This window comes from Choloepus didactylus, chromosome 18 (genome assembly GCF_015220235.1).
Source record: "Choloepus didactylus isolate mChoDid1 chromosome 18, mChoDid1.pri, whole genome shotgun sequence".
Taxonomy (NCBI): Eukaryota; Metazoa; Chordata; class Mammalia; order Pilosa; family Megalonychidae; genus Choloepus; species Choloepus didactylus.
Window position 1 is genome coordinate 76591369 of NC_051324.1, and position 17327 is coordinate 76608695.

Below are 17327 nucleotides of genomic sequence, written 5' to 3' on the forward strand. Positions count from 1 at the left end.
CCACTTGGTGGAGGTGGGCCGAGCCCCCCGTGGGCAGGGTGCGCTCGGGGACCGTAGCTCTTCTCTGCTCTCCCGTCTGTCTCAGCTGCGGGCATCCTGCTCTGCCGGGGCCCTGACGGCCTGTGGGCCCGGCCACGAGGAGCCTGCACCGTGCAGCCCTCGGCACTCCCCGCTGTCCCCTCGCTGGCTCCTGCCCACACTGCTTCTGGGTGTGGGGCACACACTTTCCAGAACGTGCTGCTATACCGTGGGGCCTCCCCTCCCCTGTAAGAATTAGGCTGCTTCTCCCCCACTCCTCGTTAGTGCATTCTGCCTCTTTCTAGAATGCATCCCATCCTGCCTTGTGTTAAACACTTACAGAGGTCTGCCGGTGTGGTCAAGAACCGCCGATGGAGGGTGTGTTAGGCAGACTGGACAGGCTGTGCCCTGCTAGCGAACAGGCCCCTGATCTCAGCGGAGGGCCCATCTCTTGCTTACGCCGCTGTCCGGCATGGGCAGCGTCTTGTCGGGGGGCCCCTCTGGAGGTGTCCAGGCCCTCTGCCCCCTGCGTCTCAGAGCCTTCTGGGGCACATGCACCCACAGGCCTGTGCGAGGAGGGAGGCCCACGCACGCCCCACTGGCTGCAGCTCGTCCACGTCCCAACCTGGGCACAGAGGTGGGCGGGAAATGTTGCCACTGTCGGAGCCCGCTGGGAACATGGGCTCTGAACGGGGTCGCAGGGGTGGCCTTCCTGTCTCGCTGCCAGTGGGCGGCACTGCCCCTTGCTTGTCAGTGAGGTTGTGCCAGAGCTTCTGGGCTGTGTGTGCACACGGAGGACGGCTGCAGTTTACAGTGCGCAGTTCATAAAGTGTGGTTTATAGTTAAAGTACATGGTGTACATGCACTTCATAGTCTTTTCTTTCACATTCGTAAGCATTTCTCCGAAACTGGGGGACTGACTGCTCTTGTTACACAGTGAACATTTATCATTGATTTGAAAACTTCAGAGATGAAGAACTTCACATAAATGATGGGTCATTGAACTTAAGTTGTAAGTTGTGCTGTTGCTTGACCTTATTGCATAGATTTGTTTGTTTTGTACAAAGTGCTAAGAATATAATAGTTATTTCATTTTTTTCCATCATTTCTGCTGTGAAAAAAAATGCCCCATTTAATTACAAACTGTTCCTACTGGGAGACATGGACTTTGCAGTGTCTATGGAAGAAATAATCAAGCTTTCTTTTCAATTTGTTAGTCTCAGTGGACCACTGAAATGACTGACCTGGCGAGGACGTGGTGGGGAGGGATGACGAGGCCGCGTGTCTGTGCAGTGTTCCAACGTGGCCCACGGCGGCGCCTGGACCCAGGGGCGGCGTTTGCTCCTGCAGGGCCTCTGGTGGGCTCACGTCCTGCCTCTGTTACAGGGAGCGGCTGTCTCGGCCCTGACCGCGCTGTGCCAAGAGTACTGCCTGCCGGAGCCCGGGGACACGCGTCCTGCCGGACAGGGTGAGTGGCACACGGAGCCCGAAGGGGGCAGCGGGGCTGGCCGGCCCTCCCCAGGCTCTGCCTCTGCCTGTGCGTTGCACCGTCACGTGCAGAACGGGGCGCTTGTCCTTGGGTCATTCCACCCAAATCTCAGGTGGGAGAGGCGGGGGTGGCTCACACTCCAGCAAATGGCCAGGACGTGTCTCTCCACAGCCGGGCACATGGGGAGGCCTTGAACTGTGTGCTCTGTGAGCCCCTCGGTGCCTTCGGGGCACCTGCTGCAGCCCTCCTTCGGGAAGCGGGGGTCATGGGGGCAAGGACGAGGCAGCCTGTGGAGCACGCAGCTGTGGTGACCGTGTGTGGCCCAGCCCGGGGGTCCTGGAGAGCAGAGCCCATGACGCAGGTCCCAGGGATGAGGTGGACAAAGGTGAAGGGGCCGGGACGGCAAGCAGGTCAGGCATGTGAGCCGGAGGGCGGGAGGAGGGCGCGGGGCGTGGCGGGGAAGGAGCGTGGTTAGGAGGTGAGTGAGCTGCAGGCCTGGCCTCGGCAGCCACGGCAGAGCTCACTGCCAGGATCTGATTGACAGTGGGTGTCGGCAAACGGGCAGGCAAGGAACCCCCAGGTTCTGGTTGTCATGACCAGGTGGTGATCATTACCCTCTGGGAAAACACGCCAAAAAGGGGTCTGAAAGGGCTCTCCCCATCCCTCAGCCACACTGATGCTCCTTTGACCGTGCCCAGGTCCTTGTTACACCGGGGTCACCATGCTCGCTGCTTGTGGCCCTCTCCAGCCACACCTGGGGACGTCTGAGCTGCCCCTCTCGGCCACCCTGCAGTGGCTGGGCCTGCGCATTGCCCACTCCCTGTGTCACCCAGGCAAGGTCCCTGACAGGAAGCATCCAGAACAGTCCCTGTCACAAAACAGATTTTCAACAAAAGTTTCTAGACTAAATCTACCTTCATGTGAGAATTCTAAAAACAAAAGCTCCTGTTCTCTCAGCTCAAGAAGGGAAAAGATTAGCCATTAATTATTCCTGCTGTGGCTTCCAGGTCCGAGTCAGAGCCGCAGGATTTCCACTTGACTGCTCTGCACTCATGTTGCCTCATTTGTCGCCCCTCGTTCAGAGCTAGAACCTCACGTTCCGCCTGAGCCCCCAGTAGACACCACGAGAGGCTCGGGAGCAGTGCCAGCCCTGCCCTGTGGCGAGGGTCCTGGGAGCAGGCAGAGGGGCTGCAGCTCTGTCACCCCTGGACACACCACGGGGAGGCACAGTCGGCTCAGCGTCGCAAGCTGCCTGGAAGAGACGCTGGTTTTTGCTGTGCGGATAGGTTCATTTCTTTCATTTTATTTTCAATTTGGGGGGAATTGCTTTTGAACATTTTATGTGATTTTACAATCATGTAAAACATTTAAGTGGTGCATCAGTTATCCGCTGTTGCATTGAAAGATCCCCCAGAGTTCATGAGCACGGCATTCCCCCTGCTCCAAGCCTGAGCCCGGCACTGCCCACTGGTCCCACCCAGCTCTGGGGCAGCTTCGTCCCGCTGGCAGCACCCCAAAAGGCAGAGTTGAGGCTGAGTCACTTCCACCGCGTTCCGATGGTCGAGCAGCTTCTCCCAGGCATGGAGCAGCAGCCCTGTGGCTTCTTAGTGGCCGGCCACAGCCACCTGGGCTCGCTCTCACGTGAATTTATCAAGATCGTGGACGACACTCACACTAACACGTTTCCCCAGTATAGAACGGACCTTGAGTTCCTGGGGAGATTGGAACCACTTAATTGTGACAAATTAATCTTTCGTTGTGCTACTGGATTCTGTTTTCCAGTATTTTATTTAGGACATTTGTACTTTTATACGTGACTGTTCTGCATTTTTCTTTTTCATATACAATATTTGCTATGGTCTGAGAGAGATGATTTAAAGTCTCAAGCTATGTTTCCACTGTAAATTTTGCATTAAACCTGCTCTGTTATTTGGTTTGTAAATATTTATCACCATTGCATATTCACTGAGAATTGCACACATTTGCATTATAATATTTCCTTTTTTGGTCTCAATTAATATATCCTGACCTTAATTCCATCTTGTTTGACAGTAAGATTTAGAATCCCATTTTCTTTTTGTTTGTATCTGTGGGTAGATCTTTTTCCATTCTTTTCCTTTCAGCCACCGTGAATCACTTTGTCTTAGGGATGCTTCTTGTAGACACTTGGCAACCTGAGGACATTTGGCTCCTCTTTTTCCTCTTTCCCCTCCTTTTCCTCTACTTGATTTCACTCAGAAATATTAGCTTTCTTAGTGTTTATTTTTGTTGTGATAGACATGCTTATTCTTCTGTTACTTGACTCTTTCCTGCCGGTTATCACCCACGATGGTGCTGACTGGCTCTGTCCCCGCCTTCTTCGCTCGCTCCTTTGTGGTTTTCAGTCCTGGTGTATTTCTGTGCAATTGTGGATCTGTCGCTCCGGCCCTGGGTTTGTTTCGGTCTCCACTTCCCCACTGGAGATGCCCGTGCTCGGTGCTAGTCCTTTGGCCTCAGCAGACCCTTGGTCATTTCTTGCTTGGCTGAAGTTCATCTTCCAGCAGTTTCCCAAGAAGGAGTTACCCTTAGTTCTTGCACGTCAGAAAAGCTACCTGTCACCCTTATGCTTGAGAGACATGTTGGCTCCCATAAAATCCCTGGTCACGCTTTGTTTCCTGGGGCATCTTGAAGGAATGGTGCCTGATTGCCTTTTGGGGTTGAGCATTGAGGGTTGCCGTGGAGAAATCAGAGGCTGCTTGATTTTCGAAACCTCTCAGCAGTGCCATGATAGTTGTGTACGGCCACCCAAGGGGCTTTTTCCTTTTTCTCTGAATAAGGTGCTTTTCTAGGACATCTTAATGTTGACTTACTGGGTCAGCTTTTCCTGGAACACAGTGTGAGCTTTAATAGGTAGAACCAACTCATTTATTTGGGCAATGTCTTCTTTACTTTAAAAGTAAGTTTCTTTTCAGTTTCATGCTTTGAGGATTCTAATGTTTTTAAGTGTAGAAAATCATGTATGCAATAGTCTACATCTACTTTCTGTAATTTTTTTAAAAATAAGAAAATATTCTGTAATTGTGATCTTCTCATAGACTTTCCAAATCAGTGGTGTCTCACAATACAGCCCTTTACCACAGGCTATTCTACTATGGGGATAGGAATGCTGTTTTGTGTTTGGTCTGTTTTTAAACATTGGGAAGAAACAGGCATGTTTTTACTTTTTGCTTAAGAAGAGAGCAACACATCGTGTCACTCAGAATATAAAAAGAAATGATATTCTGCAGTGAACGTTGTTTAAACTCAGGCAAGTGTGGAGATGACGGGATCTGGCCCTTTTCCATGCCGCTGGGGAATTGGGGAATGTTCCCCCAAGGGGCTCACGTCGGCAGGTGCGTACGCTGAGTCCCAGTTGTTTTTTCTGTGCTGACGCGTGACCCCAGGGGGCTTTAGCGAGGCTTTCCGCACACGCGCCAGAACCGCACGCCAGGGCCTGCAGGCGCCTCGCCCGCCTCGGCTGAGCGCGTGCTAAGGTCTGCTGTGCTCGTTCCCAGACCAGTCCCCGAGTTTCCATCGTCGTCTAAACCGTGCTGTCCCAGGACTGCTCGGAGCCCACGGCCCCTGCCCCGCTGCTGCCCCCCAGCCCCGGTGTTCCTGCCACCGCGACTGGGCCCCGCACCTGAGCCGCCCTTTCTCCCGGGCTCGCACCCCGCCCGACGTCGCTTGATGAAGTGCTCTCGTTTGCGGGGAAGACGTCTTTCCAGCATAAGAATTTATGCTTAGTGACTGAGGAATGAAATCACGTGGTTAAGATGGCTTCTGTGAACCCTGAAACCCCTATTCTGATACGTCACCACTCTGAAAGTGCGTGTGCCCTGGAAGCCTCGCCCGGCCCCTCCGTGACTGAGCACTGCCCGTGTCTGAGACACCCCCAGAGCGGCGTGCGTCCTGGGACACCAGAGCCCGCTCACCCTGCGGTCGCTTCCTTTCAGGTGACCTGGTGCAGCAGTATCTCGCCGAGCTTCAGAGCCCCGAGGAGATGACTCGCTGTGGCTTCTCGCTGGGCCTGGGGGCCCTCCCGGGGCCCCTTCTGAGAGGCAGGCTACAGCAGGTGAGACAGTGTCGCCGTTAAAGCCCCACGTGTGACCCCCAGGAGACCTGAAAGTGCGAGGCCCTCAGCACCTGGCTTGTGCTCTTGTGCAAGGGCAGATCGCTGCGCTCTGGCTGGCAGGAGGGGGGGGCCTTTGATGTGGAAACTGTTGCTTCTACTTTGAGAAAACATTTTTGCCTTTACGTGCTTGCAGCGCAGCAACCACCGTTTTACCTAAATGTCTCCAGATCATCCTGGCAGGCAGGGTTCTTCTCTGCACCTCGCGGAGGCACTTGCCCTGCGTGTCTCCGTCCCACGCTGTGTTCCTGCACTTGGAGGACCCTGCCACGGGCCCTGCCTCTGTGGTGGGAACTGGGAGGCCCCAGGCTGCCATCACGCCCACAGAGACCCTTCTGGAGAGCTCTGCTTGCTTCTGGGAGAGCAGGTGCCTGTTGCTGGGCTGCTCTACTCTCCCTCAGAGAGCGCGGGAGGGCGCAGCCGAGCTCTGCCGCCTGCAGGTGTACCGCCATTGCTGTTGCAGAACATGCTGCAAGGGGCATGGTAGCTCTCCAGAGCCTGGTTTGCTGTTCAAGGGAAATGTTTTTAAGTTTGGCTTAGAGACAGGTTTTAAGCTTGCATGGCTGCTGTCTGCCCGGGGTCTGCAGATACTGCTTCAGCCCAGGGCTTGGGGACACTGCGACCCACTCCTCAGCTCCCAGGCTGGGAGCCCCTGCCCCACCTAACCACCCGGCTCCTGCCTTTATCCTGAGACGCTGCCCTCCTGGATCCCGAGCTGCCTCCTGTTTGGGCCCCTCCCTCCCCTCCTCCAGAGCTCATCACCCCAGGGGCCCCTCCTCCAGCTTGGCCCCGCGCTGCAGGCTGCCTGTCCTCTGCCCTGGTGCTCTCTTGCTTCCTGGCCAGGCGGCCCCGTAGTTGTGTCCTCTGGACTCCCTCTCTCGTCTCCCTCAGCAGGGGTCTCATCCTCTCCTGCTCACAGCTCACCTCAGCCTGAGTGCCTCCGCAAGAGCCTGCAGGGTGCCCGGGCCCCTCTGCTGTCCACAGGCCACTCAGTCTCGGGAATCTTCTCCTTCCCTTGCCCGTAATTTAAGCGACAGTCATCAGGTCCAGCCGACGGAGCTCCTGCCTGGCCCCACTGCCCACCCCTGCCGCCCCTCCCCACTGCCCAGCACTGCCCCCTTCCGCCTCTGCTGAAGTGATCTTTCTGAAACAAACTGACCAGTGTGTCCGACTTAAAACCCTCTGGAGGCCCCTCCCTGGGTGTGGGCCGGGTGCGGTGGCACGTAGGGGTCGTCCCCTCCCTGGCCCTCGGCCCACCTCCTGCGCCCCCTCCTCCCAGTGACCTTTAGGGCCCAGCAGAGCTGCAGGCGAAGCGCAGTGTCGCTGCCCTTTCCCGCCGTTCCCTGCAAACCACTGTCCACCCCGCGTCCTTCGGGGGCAGAGCCAGCATCTGCGCGGGTGGGAGGGAGGGAGGGGTGGTCCCCGGCCCCAGTGCCGCGCCACATTGCCCGAAATCCACCCATGAGGCTTCCCCATCTGGGACGTCACCTCAAGAGGTAACAGGCCACGTTACCAAAGCCACCAGGGACCCAGGTCTCGGCGGTCGAGCAGACGGAGGTGACGGGCAGCAATGAGCACCAGGGGCCTCCACTCGCCGGAGATCTCGATGTGTTTCACTGTTGACAATTCTTTTGATGATTTTTTATTGTTTTTCAGGTTCTAGCAGGCCTAGGAGCAGTCACCCGCATTTCTCCCAAAGACTCGAGCTTTGCTGAGTCCAGGAGAGACGGCTTGATGGCGATCTCCAGGTGAGTAACTGCTCCCCGAGAAGCACACGGACGGGGCGTTCACAGGCCTCTCCGAGAGCGTACGGCTGACCCTCTCAGAGGCAGGCGTTGCTTTTCATTATCTTCCAGTTTCTTCAGAGGGTTGTCAAGGAAGATTTCCAACTCACAGAGGCTCAGAAGCCGTTTTATTTTGTTGTACTTACAGTGAGCTCCTCCTCCTGTTTCTGAGGAACGCTGGACCTCCTCAGAAACTGGGGGACGCTCGTCAGCTCAAGACTGGCCACCTGGGAGAAGGAGTCGGCCCCATCGACAGTGTAAAATCACCTCCGACTCCTTCACGCCGCAGGGCTCTAAGGAGGGCGGCTCTCTCCCGTCTTCCCGGTGTCTAGACCAGAGGGCCCTCCCCAGGGCAGGCAGGAGGGACCATCGCGGTGGCTCCCGTCCACCTCTGAACTGTGCAGACTCCGGAGGGGAGTCCTGCAGTGGCGGCCGTACGAGGCAGAGGGCTGGTTCCTGCACAGCCACGTCTGCCCAAGGTTCTCGGTGTGTCCCGAGCGTCTCCTTTAGGAACATTGTGCCACGTTGAGGTGAAGCGCAGAGGAAGCGGAGTGAACTCACAGACGTAACACGTAATTTATTCCCACACACCTCTTCCATTTCAGGATATGCCAGACTGTCGGCGTGAAGGCCGAAGGGAGCCCGGATGATGCTGTGTGCAAAGCGAACATCCCGCGGATTTACGCCACGCTGCTCGACTGCATGCAGGACTACACCACTGACAGCCGTGGCGACGTCGGGGCCTGGTGAGGCCCTCGCGTCCCCATCGTGTCCTGCCCTCCTCCTCTGCCTCGGTTCCAGTTCATGTCCTGCCAGGGCTGCAGTCCCCGAGGCTGGAGGCCAAGAGTTGTGTGCGGCTTCCCCTCTGGGTCACAGGCCTCAGGTCTGCTCGGATAGGGCCCCCGTCAGTGTCCTTCCCTCCGTCTTACCACCTGACGTGTCCTGGGGGCTGGCCCCTCTGTCTCAGCTCCCTTCGTCTCCATTCTACCCTTCTCTGACAAAAAATTAGCATCATAAAATACAACCAGTACTACAACTCTTACATCTAAAACCTCAGTTGGCTGCTCTCCAATTTATATATAATAAGTTCATTTCCAACAAAGCATTTCAGCAAGAGTGCTTACAAGTTAGATCGATCCCAACTGATTCTTGAGAGGAGACTGTGGCAGTTCTGGGGACATTCGGTAAGGGGAGCTCCTGCCAGGGGCTCAGCTGCAAAGCATGACCCAGGTGTCACGGCCACTTCTTGGCTCTGACCCTACTGGAAACAGATCTCCCGTGCTCGGCAGAAGCCCTCCGAGCGTACTGCCTGCTCCGGAGCAGCCCTGTGCGGTCACAGACGTGGGTTGCTGTGACGGCTCCTTGCCCCCAGTTGTGTTTGTGGCTCTAGATTTAGCAGGTGCTTATGTTTCCTTTTTTCTTTATCCTTTTTTGGGCAATTGTCTTTTTCAGGATTCCAAAAATATTTTTCTGTTTTCTGCAAATAACAGACCAAATTGCGATTATTCTGAATGAGTTGAGAGGTACTCTTACGACTTCTGTCACTGCCTCTTTTAAGTGTTTCACATTTATGTTCCCTGTCAAAATACTCCGTAAACATGTCGGTGCTGAGGAGCAGGCTGCCTGGGCAGACACAGTGCAAGCTGTTGCTGACCTACAGGAAAGATGGTTTATTGTTTTATTAAAATAACGGGAAAAAGTTTAGCTTCATGTTAATAAAAGATTAAAGGCAAAAGTAAATGAATGAGCCTGCTGTCTGCCCTTGGGAACGAGGCAGTGAGCATTTGTCCTCTCCAAGAGGAACTTAAGGTCCGGGTGTTTTTACCACCGTGGCAACCCCACCTGACCACGGCCTTGATGTGAGAACTTAAATACGGAGTAACACACGGGGAGCAAGGTCTGGAAGTCGAAAGCAGCTTTTAGAGAGGGGGTCAATTGCTGGGTAGCAGAAAGATGCCCTGAGGCCCGGCCCAGACCCTCGTGTGTGCCCCACGGTGATGGAGACAGAAGCAGCAGCACATTGACGCAGCAAGAAGCAGCATCTGAAAACGGGCGGGAGAGTCCCAGCTTCCAAACCCTTGTTATAACTGTAAAAGCACAGTGGATCTGTGTGTCCACCACCCACTATCCACTCCCTGAATAACGAGAAGAAGGGAAGACTGTTCTAACAGGACCTGGGATGAAATAGTAGGGACGACTTGACCCTCCCAGCAGAAACAACCAACATGTGGACGTAACGTGTGAAACAACGGCTCAAGTGCCTGCTCTTCAGGCAGCAGACGGTGAAGCAGGAACCCTGGCAGCGGCAGCTCTGCCCTGTGTGGGTGTCTGGGTGCAGCAGAGGGTGGAGCCCGGACAACTTCCTGAGCTGAGGCAGAGTTGAGAGTTTGGGGGACCAGAGAAGGGCAAACCACATGGACATGGGGCCGCAAGACCCGCACGGGGTCCCCTCGAGGCTTCAGCTGAGCATTGGCCAAGCATCAGGAAAGTGCCCAAGGCAGAGGATAGAACCACCCGAGGGACAGCCCTTGGCATGCTCTCAGGGCCAGGATGGAAGGATGGCTGGAAAACTGCGGGGTTCCTGGGATAGAAGGCGCCTTTCTCCAGGAGCCAGGCTGGAAAACCACGGGGTTCCTGGGATAGAAGGCGCCTTTCTCCAGGAGCCAGGCTGGAAAACCGCGGGGTTCCTGGGATAGAAGGCGCCTTTCTCCAGGAGCCAGGCTGGAAAACCACGGGGTTCCTGGGATAGAAGGCGCCTTTCTCCAGGAGCCAGGCTGGAAAACCGCAGGGTTCCTGGGATAGAAGGCGCCTTTCTCCAGGAGCCAGGCTGGAAAACTGCGGGGTTCCTGGGGTGCAGGGTGGAGCACCCAGCGGGGCCTCGGCTCAGTCCTGGGAGTGCCTGGAAGATCGTGAGTGAAAACCTGAAAAGAGCACACTGGTTCCATGAACTTACAACTGTTCAAGAATATCGTTCCATGGAACAATGCTCAAGAATATTTTTAAGACCACAAAAACTTCCAGTACCCATCAAGGTGAAATTCGCAGTGTCTGGCATTCTTCAGTCCAAGATCACCAACCAGGTCAGCCACGCACAAGAAAATGCAACCCACAATACGGAGAAAACGCAGTCCATTGAAACCAACTCAGAACTGACACTGACGTTAGAATCAACAGACAAGGACAGTGAAACAGTGATAGTAACTGCATTCCATCTGCTCAGAAGTTAGGTAGAGACGTGGAAGATATAAAAAGGACCCAAATTGAACCTCTAGAGATGAAAACAATGTGTGCGTGATTAAAAAATTCACTGTCATTAATGGCAGATAAGACATTGCAGAGGAAAAGACCAGAGAACTTGAAGATAGAGCAACAGAAAGTATCCAAAATGAAACAGAGAAAAGAATGCTATAGAAAGAAAACCTCTGTGTGCTGTGGTACTTCGAGTGGCCTAATGCCCACGCAGTAGGAGTCCCTGCAGGGGGAGCGTGACGAAAAGGCCAGAACGTTTCCCCAGATCCGACCCTGGTCCTGAGCGCACTGTCCGGTGGGGCCGCGGCCTCCAGGCCCCTGGGGCAGGTGGGGTTTCGCCCCTGTGGTACCTGAGGTCGCAGCCTGGCTGCTGTCTCCACCCCGACTCGCACTTCATCTGTGTCTTTACGTTTGACGTATGTCTCCTGAAAACAGCCCATAGTTAGGTTTGTTTTTTTTTAATCTATTCTCATAATCTCTTCCTTTTAAGTGGAGGGTCAGTCAAATAACGTTTGACGTTTTTGTTGATAGGTGACACTTACATCTACTGTGTTATTTGCTTTCCTCTGTTTTTTGTTCCTCTCTTCTTTTTGGAGGGCTGAGTGAGGTTGCTTGAATATTAGTTTATACACTGCTCCTCTTTGGACTTTTTTGGTTTCCCGTGTGCGTTCTCCGTTTCCCAGGCTGCCCAGAGCTGATGCCATGGCCCTGCACATTCCGGGCCTTCAGGGCCTCCTGTTCACACACCTGGAGACGGTGCTGGAGCGCTCTTAAGAACTCCGAGGGGATCTCGCTCCAACGAAGCCACCTCGGCAGGTGATCTCACTGCCCTCCCCGCTACATGGGACCTGAATCCAGGGGTGTAAATCTCCCTGGCACCGCAGGATATGACTCCCAGGGGTGAATCTGGACCCAACATCGTGGGATTGAGAACATCTTCTTGACCAAAAGGGGGATGCGAAATGAAACGAAATAAAGCTTCGGTGGCTGAGAGATTCCAAATGGAGTCGAGAGGTCACTCTGGTGGGCACTCTTATGCACTATAGAGAACCCTTTCTAGGTTTTAGTGAATTGGAATAGCTAGAAAGTAAATACCTGAAATTATCAAACTGCAACCCAGTGGCCTTGACTCTTGAAGACGACTGTATAACAATGTAGCTTACAAGGGGTGACAGTGTGATTGTGAAAACCCTGTGGATCACACTCCCTTTATCCAGTGTGTGGATGGATGAGTAGAAAAATGGGGACAAAAACTAAATGAAGACTGGGGTGGGATGGGGGGGGTGATTTGGGTGTTCTTTTTTACTTTTGTTTTTGATTATTTTTATTCTTTATGGTTTAAAGAAAATGTTCAAAAATGGAGTGGGGTGATAAACGCACAACTATATGATGGTACTGAGGACAGTTGATTGTACACCATGGATGACTGTATGGTATGTGAATATATCTCAAGAAAACTGATTTAAAAAAAAATTAAGAGGGGAAAGTGTTCTGTATTTTCCATTTCGGACCTGCATTTTTTCCTGAAGAGCCTTGCTTCCCTTTTGTGTAATTTCCCATCAGCCTACGACCTTATGTTAGAATGGATCTTGTAGTTTTCTTTGTTTGAAATTGTCTTTCTTTTGCCTTCATTCTTAAAGGATGTTTTCTCCGGGCACACAGTGTTTTGGGTTGACTTTCTGCTCTTTTCCTGCTGGGAGGGCCCTGGTTTCTGATGAGGGCCCCTGGCGGTTTGCCTCGACACTCGCGCACATTCAGCCTCGGTGCCCGGCTGCTGGGTGCTGATGGGCCCAAGGGTGAATGTTCTTTAAGGGTTTGGGAGCGACATATATGCTGTGCTTTTTAAACCTTTGAGTGTGTTGTTTTTACCATATTCGGGAAGTTTTTGGTTGTTACTTACATGTTTTTCCAGCCTTGTGATCTGCCTTTCCTCTGGCTCTGGGTATCTGGTCACCCACATTAGACCTTTCCACATTGTCCCTGAGCCCTCCGGGCTGGGGTTCGGTTTATTTCCATCTTGCCCTTATTCCTGGGGCACACTGTGCTCCAGGAGTGGCCTTTCCAGGTGTTCCCCAGAAAGGGCCTTCTGGGGCCTGCAGCCTCCTCGGCGGCTCTTCCTTTGCTTTACACAGCTGAGGAGCTGGCGAGTGGCTTGCAGGGAGCTTGTGGATGTGGGGCTCCTCTGTGTGTCCAGCCTTCCCGCCAGCTTGACTCTCCGGCCGCAGCCCCATCTGCCCGGAGACGGCCCTCGGGCTCGGCTGGGACTGGAAGGCGCCCGTGCAGGAGCGGAGCTGGGTGTGGGGCTCACCTCTGGACCGTGGCCCATCGGGCCTGCTGGCCGTTGACTTCTGCCTCCTGTTGTTGTCCCTGTCCTGGGGCCATGTCCCTGGGGTTCCTGCCTCCTCCGGCCTCCTGGCCCCGGCCGCCTGCCTGCTGGGCTGTGAACTGCCTGTCTGGAGCAGGCTCACCCGAGGGCTGCACGTGCTCCCTGCCCGACGCTCCTGCTGGAAGCACAGACACCCCAGGTGCCCTCTGCAGACTCGGCCCCTCCGCTCCAGTCAGCTGGTTCTTCGGGGAGGTTGGGCAGCGGTGGGGCCCCCCTCTCCCTTCTCCAGAGCCCCCAGCCCTGCGCCCTGAGCTAGTGGGACACTCCCCTTTTCCGACCTGGGTTGAGCGCACGTTTGTCCTGCATTTAAAATGCTGCGTTTGCTCTGGAGTTAGGCCAGTAATAATGTTGGCTCAAGTTTCATATTTTATAAACTGTTTCCTTGAATAAAACCTGATTTTAAGAAACCTCGCTTAGAGGAAAGGCAGCCGCGGGATGCCTGGCAGGGCCTCTGCTGGCCCCACTGCGCTCGGCGCCTTTAGCACCGCCCCACGGCACTCCATGGGTTCCGGAGAAGCCGCGGCAGCGGAGCTCAGTGCGTGTCTGCAGGAAGGGGTTCTGTGGTGTGCGTATCTCTTGCATGTTAAAGGTCCGTGGGAAAATCAGCTGCCTGTCTGGCGTACACACTTGTGGCACAAGTTTTGCCGGGACGTGTCTGATTCGTCTACAGGGGTTAGATGTGTGTCCCTCGCGAGTAAATTCGTGCTTGGGGGAGGCCACCGGCTGCTTGTGTGGCGTTCATAGACTTTGCCCGAGTACAGTCTTCGTGATCTGTGAACTTGTGCCCCTCGCCCACCTGTCTCGGAGCTCGTGCGGGGAGGGCTGGGCCGGCCGGGACCCCCACGGCCCTGTGCCCCAGCTGGTGGGCGACACCGGCTCCGCGAGTGGGGCAGAGCGCGCCCGGGGCTCCACCGGGAACCCACTCCCGCCCTGTGTCCTCTGCAGGGTCCGCAAGGCCGCGATGACGAGTCTGAAGGAGCTGACGGTGCTGCTGGCGAGCAGCGAGCCGGGGCTGATCGGCGCGGACGTGTGAGTGTTGCTCGGCCTCCGGCTGCATTCAGGGAGTGCGGCGCTGCCCAGGCCCCAGGCCCGAGGACACCGCGGCGCTGCCCAGGCCTGCCCCACCCCGTCCCTGGGAGCCCTGGGCCTCCGCGCTGCGTCCCCCGCGCGCCTCCCCCCGCCCCGTCCTCCCCCTCTCCCCACTACCTAGCCCTGCTTGTGACTCCTTCTGTCCCAAGGCCTTTGGGCACTTTTTTTATGAGTGTTTATCGCACACTTGCTCTCTGGGGCTCTGGGGGCACGGAGCTGAGTGAACTTTGGCCCCTCTCCTCAAGGGGCTGCAGAGAGAAGGCACGCGCTGGGCCCTATGGCCGGGGATTAGCTGCGGAAGCCGGGGGACCAGGGAGGGGTCTAGGGCTGACCCCCACAGATGTCCCATGCGAGGCGGGCATGGGCGCGGGGTCAGTGCTGCAGGGGGGTTGTTTGGGAGTTGGGGAGGCCCGGGTGCTTTCTCGGGGGTGCTGGAACCGGAACCCAGGGCTCTGTCGCCCGTAGCTGCAAGCAGGTGCTGTGCTGCCTGGCCCAGCAGGCCAGTGAGAAGATCGACCGGGTCCGCGCCCACGCTGGCGAGGTGCTCCTGGCGCTGCTGCACTTTGACAGCCCTCCCATCCCTCACGTGCCCCACCGAGGGGAGCTGGAGAGGATATTTCCCAGGTACCAGCGGCCCCGCCCGGCCCCCAGCCCCTCCGGACTATGCCCTGCTGACACGCGCTCTCTGGTAGGTCTGACGGGGCTGCCGTGAACTGGAACGCGCCATCCCAGGCCTTCCCGCGCATCACGCAGCTCCTGGGGCTGCCCGCTTACCGGTACCACGTCCTGCTGGGCCTGGTGGTCTCCGTGGGCGGCCTGACTGAGTCGACGGTGAGGATGCCCCCCGGGTCTGCGTGCCGCAGTGCTTTCTGTGGATTCTTGTCTGGAACAGGCCTGGCAGGCGTGGCCTGAGTAAGGGGCCACAGAGCTGCGGCCCCTCCCGTGGCCAGCGCCCTTCTTCCTTCTCTTGGTTTCCTCTTGGGAAGGTCTGGTCTGGGGCAGGAAGGGCGTCCTGGGAAAGGGGTCTGCGGGACGCCTCCGGGCAGCCTGCGGCGCGGTGGATGCCTTCCCTGCTGCAGGGCCCGGGCCGCCCGGCAGTCGGCAGGCGCCAGTTTAAAAGTGCTTTTGCGCTTCTTCGAAGCATTTGAAATCTTGTCAGCAGGTACTACCTTTTCCCATTATATTTTTGATTGATGATTCCTGGTTTATAGGGAACAATTAGTTTCACTTAAAAATTTCCTTTAGGAAAATTTGAAATGTACACAAAAGCAGAGTGAATATTCTAATGAACATCTGTGTTCCCAACGTAAGGCTTCAACAGTTACCTCTGACTACCGGTCTCTTCATACCCTACTCATGCCACCCTACTACACACACACGTGCACACACATGCACTCATGCACACTCACTACACACGTATATCTAACAGGCATATCACATACGACACTGCGTGTACTCACGCACACGTAACACAAACACTGCACACACATGTAACATACATACACTCATAACACTGATATACTCATGCAAATTATATACTCACACACACACACACTTGTGAACATATACACTTATAACACACATATACTCACGCACATATGCGCACATGTATTAATATATAATGCACACACACACAGCAGCACATATGTAGCACATGTACCCACGCACCTATAATGCACACACAACCCATACACAATGCACACACATACATAGAATGCACACACATACATATAATGCACACATATATGTAATGCACACACATATATAATGGCACACACGTATATATAATGCACACATATATAATGCACACATATATATAATGCACACACATATATATAATGCACACATATGGTCATGCACATATAACACAGACGCATGTGCATTTTTTTCTGGGGTGTTTTAAAATTAATCCCAGAGATCGTATAATTCCATTTTTAAGTACTTCCAAATCTCTTACAAAGGCTTTTTAAAAAGCATAACCACAGCACTGTTATGACACTTAAAATTCACCTAGTTTAATTTCCTCAATTATCTCAAAAATGTCTTATTACAACTTCTTTAAATCAGGATCTTGCCAGGGGTACCCGCTGGGATGAGACATTTCGTGAGACTGCACTACATTGCTCTCCTCTCAGTCCTCACCACCACTTCTTCTCAGTGTCATTTAAGTTTTGAAGAAAATGGTCACCTGTTCTGTAGTGTTTTCCGTGTTCTGGGTTCAGCTGGTTGTACCCTCCTGCTGGGCATGCGTTTCTCCTTGCCCCGCATGTCCCATAACCTGGGCGAGTTCAGTCCCCTGACAGCTCAGGGCTGCATGTGAACTGGGGGGGGCCCTCTGGCTGACGTGGGGCCCTTCTGGGCTGCTCCCCCCCCACTTCCCCGCGTTCCCGCCATCCTGAGGCTGCGGTGTCTGCCCCGCCCTGGCCCAGCCCGGCCCACATACCGCACTCTGCACACGGCCTTTTCAGGTTGCAGGTTCAGCGTCTGTTGGTTGTGATCAATATATTTGGACTTTTTCCTGACAGCTTTTTCTTTGACCCTTTTTCTGTTTCTTTTTTCTCTTTTCACTGTTTTTGGATCAGGTTTTTGGTGGTTGGTTGTGTTTTCCTTATTCCCTAGTATTTCTCCCAACTGGCTTGTCATTCACACAGCCCTTGTTTATGATTTTAGTTGTGCCCTTGAAGCATCACCACGTGTGGTTATCTTCAGGTTGTGAGGTGAAGAGCTGTTCTGCTTTCCCTCCTGTGCAGCAAGGGGCTGGCCGCCCCCCGTCCCCTGCCGCGCTGTCTGGCGTTTTGGCCTCCCCAGGCCGGGTGCACTGCGTGCTCCCTGCGCCCCCTCCGCGGCCTCCTCTGGGCCCGCTCTCCGTCTCCTGAGGTTCCTCGGAACCCATTAGGATTCGGAGGCGGCTCTTTGTTTTGCTGTGTAGGTGCCTGAGAGCCGCTTTCGGCCCCTGTGGGCGCCCCGGGCCCCCTCAGCCGCACCACGGGGACCCTGACTCCCTCACGCCTTCCCCTCCATTCACCCTGTTTCGGGTGTGGCCTGCATCACCCCCGGAGGCCAGGCCCTCGCCCTTCTCCTGCAGTCCCGCGTCCCTTCTGCTTTGCCGTCTTCTCTGAAGGCTGCAGGTCTCGTTTCCGGCTCCTTCCTCTTCCCCGGCACACT

The 17327-nt window shown here is 55.0% G+C and overlaps 1 protein-coding gene across 3 annotated transcripts in view; it reads left to right on the top strand.

The window, feature by feature from the left end:
- Positions 1 to 17327, top strand: part of TBCD (tubulin folding cofactor D) — a 229186-nt gene that overhangs the window by 193284 nt on the left and 18575 nt on the right. For all 3 annotated transcript variants that reach the window (XM_037810609.1, XM_037810608.1, XM_037810611.1), the window contains 7 exons: positions 1405 to 1486; positions 5479 to 5597; positions 7311 to 7402; positions 8044 to 8184; positions 14019 to 14102; positions 14628 to 14786; positions 14855 to 14993. In XM_037810609.1, coding sequence (XP_037666537.1) covers positions 1405 to 1486; positions 5479 to 5597; positions 7311 to 7402; positions 8044 to 8184; positions 14019 to 14102; positions 14628 to 14786; positions 14855 to 14993 — 816 coding nt within the window. The remainder of the gene's footprint in view (positions 1 to 1404; positions 1487 to 5478; positions 5598 to 7310; positions 7403 to 8043; positions 8185 to 14018; positions 14103 to 14627; positions 14787 to 14854; positions 14994 to 17327) is intronic.